Source organism: Akebia trifoliata, chromosome 3 (assembly GCF_017979445.1).
Source record: "Akebia trifoliata isolate Shusen 1 chromosome 3, ASM1797944v1, whole genome shotgun sequence".
Classification (NCBI taxonomy): domain Eukaryota; kingdom Viridiplantae; phylum Streptophyta; class Magnoliopsida; order Ranunculales; family Lardizabalaceae; genus Akebia; species Akebia trifoliata.
In genome coordinates this window covers 9145883-9158960 of record NC_141377.1, presented here as the reverse complement: position 1 = coordinate 9158960, position 13078 = coordinate 9145883, and the positions used below count along the sequence as shown (strand labels likewise).

The 13078-nt window shown below is 38.4% G+C and overlaps 1 protein-coding gene across 2 annotated transcripts in view; it reads right to left on the bottom strand.

Annotated features, from left to right (window-relative positions):
• LOC147405911 (Vacuolar sorting protein 39) overlaps positions 1-11866 on the bottom strand; it is a 37665-nt gene extending 25799 nt beyond the window's left edge. Inside the window, exon 1 of one of the 2 annotated variants that reach the window (XM_086433799.1) lies at positions 10541-11866. In XM_086433799.1, coding sequence (XP_086289925.1) covers positions 10541-11695 — 1155 coding nt within the window. In that variant the 5' untranslated portion in view covers positions 11696-11866. The remainder of the gene's footprint in view (positions 1-10540) is intronic. The other variant, XM_086433797.1, reaches the window with a different exon arrangement.
• Positions 11867-13078: the final 1212 nt, after the last annotated feature.

Here is a 13078-nt window from a genome sequence, read left to right as displayed (position 1 = left end):
CAGATCCTTGGCTGTTTGACACCTACGTGACCTATGACCACGGCAGAGGTGTTATTTGGGGCCTGCAACCACAGCAAAGGTGTTGTTTGAGGCCTGTGACCACAGCAGTGGTGCTGTGTGGGGGCTGCGATCATTGCAGATATAATTTTGGAGGCTGCGATCACTGCAGATCTGATTTTTGGAGGCTGCGATCACTGCAGATCTAATTTTGGAGCTTGCAATCATTGTAGATGTGATTTTTTGGAAGCTGCGATCACTGCAGAACCATTTTTAGGAGGCTGCGATCACAGCAACTTGCTGTTTGAGAGTTGCAACAACAGCAAATCTACTGTTTGAAGGCTGTAATCACAGCAACCTTGCTGTTTGAGGATTACAACAACTGTAGGATTGCTTCTTGGGGCCCTACGATTGAGTTGATGGGTGTTCAGGTCACTTTCTGCAATGTTTAATCACCTTCCACGCCTCTTACGATCATGTGGTGCTACGATCAGTTTCTTATTAGAACTCCCTTCAAACCAAAGCTCATAGATTTTTTTGATGGCCTCCAAAACGTCATTTTCTTCGATCACTGGTAATAGTGATGGATTAGGAGGTCTTCCCTCTCATTCAACCGACTTTCCAGGCATTCAAATTACCACCATGAAATTAGATATCCTAATTACCTTCTTTGGGTCCAATTGATTGAAATGTTTATTGGTGGAAAATGAAAGATTGGTTACCTCACAGGGTGGATAAACAACCTGCACTGACTGACACTACTTATCCCCAATGGTTTGCTAATGACTCCATGGTCCGTTCTTGGCTAGTTACATTTATGCAACAGCACATTGCAGATGGTTTCATGTTCTCCAAAACCACAAAACAAATATGGGATTCCGCAAAGAGTATCTACTTGCAGCGTCAAAACATTGTCCGGATCTTTAACCTAAAGTGTGAGATTTCCAGCCTTTTGCAAGGTGCCTCTTCAGTTACCACCCATATATCACAGCTACGTGTTTGATAGGAAGAGTTGACCTTCTACTCCTTGTCCTATGCTTAGAAGGACTGTTAATAAGGCATTATATGCGTAGAATTTTTCAATTTCTAGCCGAACTCCGAGATGAGTTTGAGTATGCGATAGTTCATTTATTGGGTATGGATCCATTTCCATCCCTACAGACTACTTATTCTTATGTCTTAGCTGATGAGAATCGTCGTACAGCTATCCTACCCCACCCTTTAGAAGACCACTCTGCTATGCTTGCTTGCATACCTTCTCCATAGCCTTCCAGCAAATCTTTGCCTCCACGTTAGCGACAAAAGTGTGATCATTGTGAAAAGTTGGATCACGTAAAGGCCCGTTGTTATGCACTTCTTAGTTGCCTTAATTAGCAACGTCAATTGTCTGACCGATCCTCAGCTCATATTGTTTCTCAGTTGACTACTAATCAAGCACTCCCTTCAACTACTGCCTCCCCATCGGAGTCGGTATCTATGTCCTAGGATGAGTCTTACAAGTCCAGAAAATTCTTCAATCAAATGGAGACTTCATCTCAGCTGGTCTCTACTTTTGCTTACTCAGGTACCTTTGCATCAATAAACAGTGTTTCCACCACTTCTTCACCATGGATCATGGATGTTGGTACCTTAGATAACATGACTGGTACGTCCTCCCTGTTCAAAATCTATAGTGTTTGCTTTGGTCATCGCAAAATTCGCCTTACTGATGGTTATTTATCCTCCATTGTTGGTCAAGGTCATTTTTCTGTTACACTTTCTTTATCTTTAACTAATACACTATATGTTCCTTAACTTACTACTAATCTTATTTTTATCAGTAACATTACCAAACATTTGAATTACAATGTAATCCTTTTATCCTTCTCATTGTGTCTTTCAAGATCTGGAATCAAAGAGGACGATTGGCACTGGACGTGAAGTGAATGGCTTGTATCTCTTGGACAAGCATGTTTTACCTACTACTCATTCTGTTTCTCAACTTAGTAGTAGTAGTCAGTCTACTAAGGCACTTATAATGCGTTGGCACTTACACTTAGGCCATATGTCCTTTGGATATTTGAAAACCATGTTCCTTACTTTGTTTAATAATACAAATTTGCTTGATTTTCTTGTGAAACTTGTCAATTAACTAAACATGTTCATTCTAATTATCCTGTTAGTATGAATAATATTGCACCTGCTCTGTTTGATCTAATTCAATATGGTGTGTGGGGTCCTTCCCCCATCACATTCACTCTTGGTTTTCATTATTTTGTCTTGTTCATCGATGACCACAGTCGTACCACTTAGGTTTATCTTATGAAACACAAGAGTGAAGTATATGGGATATTCAAACAATTTCTTGTTATGGTTCATACCCAGTTTGGTCACACCGTCAAGACTTTCCGTTCTGATCATGATACTGAATACACCTATAGTAAGGTATTGAAGATTTGTTTAGAGTCTGACATTGAATATCAAATGTCTAATGTTAAAACCCCTCAACAGAATGGTCGATTAGAAAGGAAAAATCGTCATATTCTGGAATTAGCTCATGCCTTCTGTATTGGCATAAATGTACCACAATCCTATTAGGCCGATGCAATTCTTACTGCAGTTTACCTTATTAATCGGACCCTTTCCGAGTTCTTCAGTTTGCCACTCCCTTCTTTAAGCTCTATCCAGATCGTCCCGTGTTTTCTTCCACTAAGAAGTGATGTTGCTGCTACCATCCTCCCTCTTGACGACATTTTATTTCTAAGGATGTCTCTTTCTTTGATCATACCCCACACTACACTGGGTTAGTTGGCATTTAGTCTGAGTGGTTTCCTTTAGATTCCCCTAATGATGACCTCTCTCCCTTGTTATTTTCTCTTCCCATGCATGTTCCTCATTTTCCTTCTCCTATCAATTTATCACCTTCTCACTTGCAGGTTTACTCTCAGCGGCTACACAATACTACCATCACTTCTATGCCAGACCAACTCGCCTCCTTGCCTCTAGCTTCGCCTCCTACTGTCTCTTGTGATGATCGTCCCATCGTCACTCGCAAAGGTAAGCGCACTTGTACTTATCCCATTTCTAATTATGTATTTGATTTCGTTCTCTCACCCTCCTATCAGAGTTTTCTTGCTTCTGTTTCCACTGTTCCTCTTCCTAATACTATTACAGATGTTATTCCCTGTCCTGAGTGGTGAGCAGCTATGCTTCATGAATTGAATGCTCTTGAAACAACTTAGAGGTGGGAACTAGTTCCTCTTCCACTTGAGAGGAAGGTTGTGGGATGTTGATGGGTGTTTACCATTAAGCATAACCCTGATGGTTCTATTGCTCGTTATAAAGCCCGTCTGGTGGCCAAAGGGTATGCTCAGACTTATGGAATTGATTACCAGGAGATGTGTACTCGTGTTGCCAAGATGACCACCATTCGAGTTTTTTTTCTATTGCTGCTATCAGAGGATGGCCTTTTTTTCAGTTAAATGTCAAGAATACATTTTTTAACAGTGATCTTCAGAAATAAGTCTATATGGTCCAACCTCCAGGTTTTCTTGCAGGTGCCTCTTCTGGACATGTCTGTTGTCTTCGTTGTTCACTTTATGGATTGAAACAATCTCCTTGCACATGATCTAAGCGTTTTACTAAGGCCATGCATCAGTTTGATTTTCATCAGAGTTCTACTGAACATACTATTTTCCTACGTCACTCCCAGGGCAAAACAGTTGCTCTAATTATTTATGTGGATGATATTGTCCTTACTAGAGATGATTGTGACAGAATTGTAGAGGTAAAATCTTACTTAGGATGTCAATTTGAGATTAAGGACCTTGGGCATCTTTGTTATTTTTTGAGAATTGAGGTTGCACAATCCCATTCTGATATTTTTATTTCAGAGTAAATATGTCATTGATTTACTCAGTGCCTCTGGTCAGCTTGGTTCTTGTCCCACCGATTCTCGTATTAAGCAGAATTATGGGTTGGTTGATGTAGAAAAATTGAATTTATTGAGAATTCTTGGATGATCATTACAAATGCCCCAATAGTGGTATTTATAGACCAACTATCCTATTACAAGAATAATCTAGAACTTCAAGAATATTCTAGAATAATAAACCAACTATCCTATTGTAGAACATTACAAGAATATTCTAGAAAGTTAAGAGTAATCAAGAATAATCAAGAAGAATATCCTATTTTCTTGATTCTATGAGATCAGATTTCCGGATTCTTCTACACTTCCCCTCAAGTTGGTGCATAGATGTCAATCATGCCCAACTTGCTTATCAGATGTTCAAAGTTAGGTCTAGCAAGCCCCTTAGTCAAGATGTCGGCTGTTTGCTGACTAGAAGGCACAAACGGCAAGCAAACAGTTCCAGCTTCAATTTTTTCCTTAATGAAATGTCGATCAATCTCAATGTGCTTCGTCCTATCATGCTGGACAGGATTGTGAGCAATACTTATTGTAGCCTTATTGTCGCAGTACAGCTTCAGAGGAAGTTCCACAGTCATCTTGAGTTCTTCGAGGATTCTGTATATCCACAATACCTCACAGATCCCTTGAGCCATTGCTCTAAACTCAGCCTCTGCGCTACTTCTGGCAACAACATTTTGCTTCTTGCTTCGCCAGGTAACCAAGTTTCCCCACAAAAAGGTGCAATACCCTGAAGTAGATCTCCTGTCATTCACTGAACCTGCCCAATCTGCATCAGTAAATACCTCAACACTCCTTTGATTTGTCTTTTTGAAAAACAGACCTTTTCCAGGAGTAGACTTTAAATATCTCAAAATTCGGTAGACCACCTCGAGGTGTTATTGATAAGGTGCGTGCATAAATTGACTAACAACACTGACAGAGAAGGCAATATCCGGTCGAGTATGAGATAAATAGATTAGTTTTCCAACCAATCTCTGGTATCTACCAGTATCAACAGGAATACTTCCCTCTTCCCAAAGCTTTACATTGGGATCCATGGGAGTCTCAGCCGGTTTGCAACCACTTAACCCGGTTTCCTTCAAAAGATCAAGAATATACTTTCGTTGAGAGACAACGATTCCTTTCCTTGAACGAGCAACTTCCATGCCAAGGAAATATCTTAGTGCTCCCAAATCCTTGATTTCGAATTCTAAAGCAAGGCTCTTCTTCAATCTCTCTATTTCGATCACATCATCACCTGTGAGAATAATATCATCAACATAAACTATTAGCACAGCAACCTTTCCTTCATGAGAAAACTTGAAAAACAAGGTATGATCAGCTTGTCCTTGAGAATATCCTTGTTTTTTGACAGACTGTGTGAACTTCTCAAACCAAGCCCTTGGAGACTGTTTGAGACCATACAAGGACTTTTTTAGTTTGCATATTTTTTAGCCAAACTTCTCCTCAAAGCCCGGTGGACTATCCATGTACACTTCTTCCTCCAAGTCACCATTGAGGAAGGCATTCTTCACATCTAGTTGTTGCAAGGGCTAGTCCAGATTAGCAGCAATAGATAAAAGTACTCTCACCGTGTTTAATTTTGCAACAGGAGCAAAAGTCTCAGAATAATCAATGCCATATGTCTGGGTGAATCCCTTTGCCACCAACCTAGCCTTGTATCTTTCCACTGAACCATCAGAGTTGTACTTCACAGTGAAGACCCATTTACAACCCACAGTGGTCTTCCCAGCTGGCAATGCCTCAACACTCTAAGTATTGTTCTTCTCAAGAGCTTTCATCTCTTCAAGTACTGCTTCTTTCCACTTTGAAACCTTTAGAGCCTCCTGTACACTATTAGGAATTTCTACACTGGACAATTGAGAAGTAAAAACAGCAAGAGATGATGACAATTTCGAGTATGATACAAATTTAAACAGTGGATGACTAGTATAAGATCTAATCCCTTTACGAAGAGCTATAGGAATGTCTAAATCAGAAGGCTTAGACTGACTGTTGGAAAGAGAAAGAGAATTACCTGTAACAGACTCAGATTGTTGATTCGTCCTTGGTTCAGAATCATGGCTGTGCTGTAGAGTCAATTCGTCTTTCCTTTTCTTATGATTCTTCTTCAAGTAAACAATCCCTTTCCAAGTTCGGTCACCATCCTTGAATCTATTATCATGTTATGACATTATAGTAGGTTGTTCCTTATTTTCGGTTTCCAAAATTTGTTGTTCAGAATTCTGATTTTTAAATTGTTTTTCAAATGTAGGTCTAGACTCAGGGGAAACATCACTCATAATAGGAGGATTTTCAAGGAATGAATCTTGGCCATTTACTATAGGTGCAGAGATACTAGACTCAGATTCTTGCAAGAGAAACACATCATCTGAGAGAAAAACATTGCCCGAGTTAAATGAATCTTCCTTAAAAATCTCCCCCTGAAGATGAATATCCTTAAAATATGGTTGTTTTTCAAAAAATGTAACATCCATTGTGACAAAACATTTTTTCGATATCGGGTCAAAACATTTATAGCCTTTCTGAGTTGGGGAGTAACCAATGAAGACACATTTTATAGCTCTGGGCTCAAGTTTTCCAATTTTTCGATATTCATGAACAAAAACCGTACAACCAAATATTTTTAGAGGTAGATCAGCAGAAAGTCTAGTAGTTGGAAAACAATTTGTGAAAACTTGGAAAGGAGTTCAAAATTGTAAAACTTTGGAGGGCATTCTGTTTATTAAGTACGCAGCAGTTAAAACAGCTTCTCCCCATAGATACTTGGGAACTTTAGTTGTAAAAAGTAATGCACGAGCCACCTCCAACAGATGTTTATTTTTTCTTTCTGCAACACCATTATGTTGGGGTGTATCGATGCAAGAACTGTGATGAATTATTCCTTTTTCAAGAAAAAAATTTCCCAAGGTCGTGTTAAAATACTCTTTCCCATTATCACTCCTGAAAACTTGTATGTTAGTTTGAAATTGAGTCTGCACCATATTGTAAAAAATTTTAAAAACGCGTTCGGCCTCTAATTTTTCTTTAAATAAATACACCCAGCAGAGTCGAGTATGATCATCCGTAAATGTGATGAACCATCTCTTGCTAGAAGGTGTACTTATCTTATTAGGACCCCAAACATCACTGTGAATAATAGTGAAAGGTTTTGATGGTTTATATGGTTGTGAAGGAAAAGATGTACGGTGGTGTTTTGCAAATTCACATATTTCACAATGAAACATAGATGGATCTTTATTGCCAAACAACTTAGGAAATAAATGTTTTAAATATTTGAAACTTGGATGACCTAATCTTAAATGCCATAACATAATATTATTATTGGAAACAGAAATAGATTCAAAGCAGGAACTTATTTGTTGAGATTGTCGCCTCGATTCAGATCCATCATCAAGGAAGTAGAGTCCTCCATTCTGTTTAGCACTGCCAATCATCCTCCCCGAGGTCAAATCCTGGAATACACAATGAGTTGGGAAAAAATTAGTTTGACAATTTTGATCACGGGCTAGCTTGCTGACAGACAAAAGATTACAGGAAAGTTTGGGAACGTGAAGAACATCGTGAAGAGTGAGTGATGGAGATACTATAATAGAACTTTTTCCTGCAATGGCTGAAAGAGAGCCATCTGCAATCTTAATTTTCTGATTACCTGCACAAGGATTATACGAAGAAAAAAGATTTGACAACCCTGTCATATGATCGGTTGCACCTGAATCGATGATCCAAGTGCAATCAGGGTTGACACCAATGAGAGTTGTTTTCAGGTAATTACCTTTTTGAGCCAAAGAACAAGTAGGATTTTTCTGAGACTCGATAATTTTGTACAGTTGGTCTATCTGCTCCTTGGTGAAAGGAAACGAATTTGAAGAAGACTGCTACTCTTGATCCGAGACACTGGCCTGAAGTGCACGCCCCGCTCCACCAGACTTCTTCTTCCAGTTTTGAGGCTTGCCATGAATTTTCCAACAGGTTTCCCGTGTGTGCCACGGACGTTTGCAGTGATCGCACCACGGCCATTCAGAACGCTTACCATCCTTCTTCACCTCCTCCTGAAAATCTCGAGTTACAAGGGCAGAACTTTCTACTTCCGAATTAGTAGTACTAGGAACCGATTTGTTGTTAAGCATCACACTCTGCCATGTTTCTTCTCTCCGAACATCTGAGAAGGCCTCACGAATTGTTGGCAGAGGAGTTTTCCCTAAAATTCGGCCCCGCACCTCGTCTAATTCTTTGTTAAGTCCTGCTAAGAACATAAATACACGATCATTCTCCTGTCGTTTCATGAACCGGACACTATCATTCGCACACTCCCAGACATCATCATAACAGAAGTCTAACTCCTGCCACAATGTCATCAACTCGTTGTAGTAGGAGGTTACATCTCGGTCACCCTGTTTCGCGTGCCAAAGTTTGGATTTTAAACCAAAAATCTGCGAAGAATTTTCTAGATCGGAATACGTATCCCTGACTGCTTCCTAAACATCTTTGGCCGTCGGCAGGAACATGAAGGGCTTGCCAATTGCGGGTTCCATTGAGTTCACTTACCACGCAATAATCAAAGAATTTTCTGATTTCCAGGTCTTGAGAGTCGAATCTACATCGGCAGGTTTTGTCACTTCTCCTGTCAGATATCCAAACTTCCCCTTGCCTTCCAAAATCAAACGAACGATTTGCGACCATTCCGTGTAGTTTTTTCCATTTAGACGGTGGATATTTAATTGGAACGAATTCGTGGACCCTTCTGAACCACTAAATGAGATGGAGGAGTTCAGGTTCGGACTTGTGGTGCTTTCCCCTGACACCACTGAGTCCTTACTAGTCGCACCGATTAAAGCCGTCTTCCACGGATTTTGACCCGCCATAGGTAATCCCTAGATCAGAACCTAGTGCTCTGATACCATGTAGAAAAATTGAATTTATTGAGAATTCTTGGATGATCATTACAAATGCCCCAATAGTGGTATTTATAGACCAACTATCCTATTACAAGAATAATCTAGAACTTCAAGAATATTCTAGAATAATAAACCAACTATCCTATTGTAGAACATTACAAGAATATTCTAGAAAGTTAAGAGTAATCAAGAATAATCAAGAAGAATATCCTATTTTCTTGATTCTATGAGATCAGATTTCCGGATTCTTCTACAGTTGATTCTGAGTGAGAGTGTTTGTTGGATATTGGACAGTATCAACGTCTTGTGGGAAAATTGATCTACTTATCTATGACTCATCCCAACATTGCCTATGTTGTTAGTGTTGTAAGTCAGTTTATACACTTTCCTCACACATCTCATCTTACTGCTGTCTATCGTATTCTTAGATATCTTAAGGGATATCCTAGTCAAGGTATTTCGTTCAGTAATTATGATCATCTTCGTGTTGAGGTATGGACTAATGCAAATTATACTGGTTCAGTAACTGATAGATAGTCCACTTCTGGATACTATACCAAAGTTGGTGGCAACTTGATAACTTAGCGCAGTAAGAAGCAGGATGTAGTTTCTCGATCAAGTGCTGACTCAGAATACAAAGCAATGGCTCTTGAAGTGTATAAGTTATTATGGCTCAAGACCTTACTAGCTGATTTGTGTTTTCCAGTGATAACCCCATTTTCACTATATTGTGATAATAAATCAGCGATTAATATAGCAGCAAATTCAATTCATCATAACAGAACGAAGCATATCAAGTTGATCGACATTTTATTAGAGAAAAGATTGTTTCTGGGCATATTTGTACTCCATTTACTCCCACATCCCAACAACTTGCCGATATTCTTACCAAAGGTATTAGTAAAATCGCCTTTGAAGGTATCTTGTCCAAGTTGGACATTACCGATATCCATGCACCAACTTGAGGGGGAGTGTTGAATAACTATTTTGTAATTAATCAAGTTAGATTTCTCTCAATTCAATTTAAGACGTTAATAATGATGATTATGACTCACATGTCAAGCACACACTGACACTATGTCAAACATTTCTTATTTTTTCATCCATTATTTATGTATTGCTTTTATGATTTCAATTCATATCATCTAATCTACTCTCATTCTTTCAATATTGTATACTTAACCACGAGTTGAATATGTCAGCACATGGAATAAATTGTATGAATGTGTTATCGTATCAAGAAGTTGGGCTCAGTATGTCCAACATTTCTTCCAAGTCTAAGAATAATGTCATCAAATCACCCAATTAGAACAATCGCATAAACTAAAACATTCTCAACTACATGTAGATATCATTCTAATATCGAAATGCATCTTTGATGCAGGACAATGAAGGGAGAAAATAAAATATGGGAATTTGGTTTAGGATTTTGGGTAAGGATTAAGGATTTGAGATTGGATTTACGATTTAGATTCGGATGGGTAAACCCAAATGGAAAACTAAAGTTACTAAACTGCCCATAAATATTATACTGAGACCATATGTCAATAAAACATCAAAATAAGCCACACACAAAAAACATCAAAATAAAGTCCTAAAACAGAAATCTAAATAAAAACTAAAATCTACTCTTTAAGATTTGATGTCCCATCAATCTCTCCTTGAATGTTTATCTTAGTCTAGAAACTCAAAGTAGAATCCTTCTACATATATATATATATCAAATGCGTACCTTAGAAGGAGTGGCAACAACTACAAGTTCTCCATTCCCACCCTCCTCATTCGCCACAATACACGAACCAACTCCTTGACCCGCAAACAAGATGGATTGAACACACAAACCAGTTTTTTTGTGATACAAATCCATCCTACCATCCCTTACAACTATCAAATACGAAGATATCTCCCCAATAGAATCTGGGGCATATCGGAGAATCAAGCTTCCACCAATTGGCTGCCCAAGAGCATTAACAATGATACCCACATTGTCAACCAACAAAAGCACCTCATGGTCTTTCCACAAAGATTTCAAGTATGGCTGACAAGATGTATCCGGAAGAGAAAACATCGAAGCACTTTGTCCCGTAACGCAAGAGAACAATGTGTACCCATTAACAGTTCCGACAATTATGGAATCATCGATCCAAACCATCGTCTTAACTCCCTCTACACCCTGAATTTCTTTCAAAATCACGAAAATGCCCTCGGCCACAGCATCTATCCTACCCGGTAATAGAAGCTCGATCAAAATCAACTTTTTTCCGACTGCAACTGCAACAACACGGTTATTATCGTCCCTCGACAATTCCAACTCCCTTGATTTCACACCATTTGCTCTAATTCCTCCCCCTAATTTATGAAGAAACCGCTGACTAGTGCTCGGTTCACTTAACAGCTCTGAACAACTTGACGAATTGGTGCCACTGCTACATAATCTCCTAGCAACAAAAGTTACGCCTTTCGGAAACCTCAACCTCCGTGCCAAATTCGACAGGATAGGATCAACCCAGAATAGAAATCCATCTGAAAGGATTAAAATTGTACCAATTTCCACAAATGCATGAATCGAATCCACCAAACAGTCACTAATTGATACCGATCTTGTAAAAGAGAGAGTGAAATTTTTGGGTCTTAGTCCGTTTTTGTTAACATTGGTTGGATCTGAAGGAGGGATTGTGGGGGATGAAGGAGTTAATGAGAGTAAGATTAGGGTTCCAGATTCAGTTCCAATGTAAACTAGGGTTTGGGATTCAGATAGAGTAGAGATAGCTAAAGATCGGAAAGGAGAGGTGGTGGTGGATGTTGTAGAAGATGGAGATGGGTTCGAGAGATCGAAGTCTGCTATTGGCTCTAGAACAGTGCGATCCTTTGGTTCGTGCTTCGCCATGAGATACTAGGCGGCCATTGAAGCGCTCTCTCTCTCTCTCTCTCTCTCTCTGAGTCCAAAATAAGGGACTCTGTCTCTTGTGGAAGTAAACAGCCTCGAAGAAAACGAATCCCAAACTCAACGTTTGATCGTCTCCTCGTCAGAACCATGATTTAAAAACCTGGAACTCCATCTCGTCTTCCAGGACACCGAGTTGACTCTCTTAAGTCAACTCGTCCCGTGGGAGAGAAATCATTTAACTGCATTTACAGTAAACGGTTGGGAAATATCTATACCTATTTCTAATTTTCTACAAAATCAATAGTTATAATTGTTGTAAATAATGTTAGTAAAACGAGATTTTTTATTCTAAAAATCAATTTCTATAATATGATTTTGATAATCCATAATCAGAATTGAGAATTATAATCTAAAATCCAAATCAAATGCTCTCATAACAATCAAAAACCACATGATAATTGTCTAAAATAAATGATAAAAGCAAAACCTTTTTTTTTTAAAAAGGAAGATGACGAGTGTCTCATTAACTACAATTATCTTTACTCTTTTTTCCTTAAACTTTATTATCTTCCCTCCTCTTTTCTTTTTAAATAATACCCTTTCAACCATACCATCTTTCTGCTTTTACCCATTAAATCCCAAAGAGGATGCTCGTGCCTACAACACGGGCAAACTCTAATACATTTATATATGAGAAAATTATTTAAAACAAATTAATTATAAATTTTTTTTTACAAAAACCTATTTAACATGCTGGACAGTCCAACGTTTTGCATTTTCATACATGTCTTAGGTGAGTTTATGTGCATGGTAGAAAAACGCTTTTCTTACCAAAATTAGTAAGATTTGAAATCTTATTTAGAGTCATTTAACAAAAATAGTTCGAAAAAAATTAGCTTGATCCCATGTTTTGAGAAGGGACAGCTAATGAACTCACACCAAACTCTCAAATGTAAAAGTAATTATTATGTTGGACATATTTGAAACGATCTTCCATGGCTCTCAAGTACTCCAATGCAATGTCGGACTGTGATAAGGAAATCTTGATGTTATTAGCTACGATCATCCTTAAAAACATCAAACTGGACCTATTCAGCCTCTCCCAAGTATGCACGATATTTCTTTTGCCATGAAATTAGTAAGTTTCTTTACCAAGAGTTCATAGTTGAGATCCAAAAACACCCAATGTGAATTGCACTTTGTTCATACCATTCAAAATAATGTGATCCCATAAGAATTGGAAGGTTAGATGTATGAGAATGCAATAAATCGAGAACTAGTACAATAAATAAAAGACATGCTAATATTAGTACTTTGAATTATAGCTTAATATAAATTTTAAAACCTATAATCAGTTCCTCCTTTGGATGAAACTTTGATATA